We start from the raw sequence: 314 nt of genomic DNA, 5'->3' as shown, positions 1-314 counted from the left end.
CAGTAGTAAAGAAGAAACAGTGGACAAGGAGAACAACAGGCCCATACCCTCGATTAAGAAGGGAGGAGAGAGAAGAGGAAGAAGCTGGTCCTTCAGCAAAGGGATCAGAAGAGGGAATAACAGAACTGAAACAGGAGGCAGAAACTACCCAGTCCCTGACGTCATCAGAACTGCGAGATCTGTGGAAAGACTATTGCCTCCAGCCGGGTGAGCGGATCACTGCCTGGCTGCTGCGATGCTGGGATAATGGGGCAGATGCTCAGCAACTGGAAGGTAAGGAAGCCCAACAGCTGGGTTCCCTTGCTAGAAATCGA

The 314-nt window shown here is 51.6% G+C and overlaps 1 protein-coding gene across 1 annotated transcript in view; it reads left to right on the top strand.

Annotated features, from left to right (window-relative positions):
* Positions 1 to 246: 246 nt before the first annotated feature.
* The window catches only part of SAPCD2 (suppressor APC domain containing 2), a 12,514-nt gene continuing 12,446 nt past the window's right edge, over positions 247 to 314 (top strand). The window contains exon 1 of the mRNA XM_026860708.1: positions 247 to 273. Within this exon, the coding sequence (XP_026716509.1) occupies positions 247 to 273 (27 nt within the window). The remainder of the gene's footprint in view (positions 274 to 314) is intronic.

Source organism: Athene cunicularia (genome assembly GCF_003259725.1).
Source record: "Athene cunicularia isolate RWA chromosome 17 unlocalized genomic scaffold, athCun1 chr17_part1, whole genome shotgun sequence".
NCBI lineage: Eukaryota > Metazoa > Chordata > Aves > Strigiformes > Strigidae > Athene > Athene cunicularia.
Note: the sequence above shows the minus strand (reverse complement) of the source record. Positions and strands in the feature narration are given on the sequence as shown.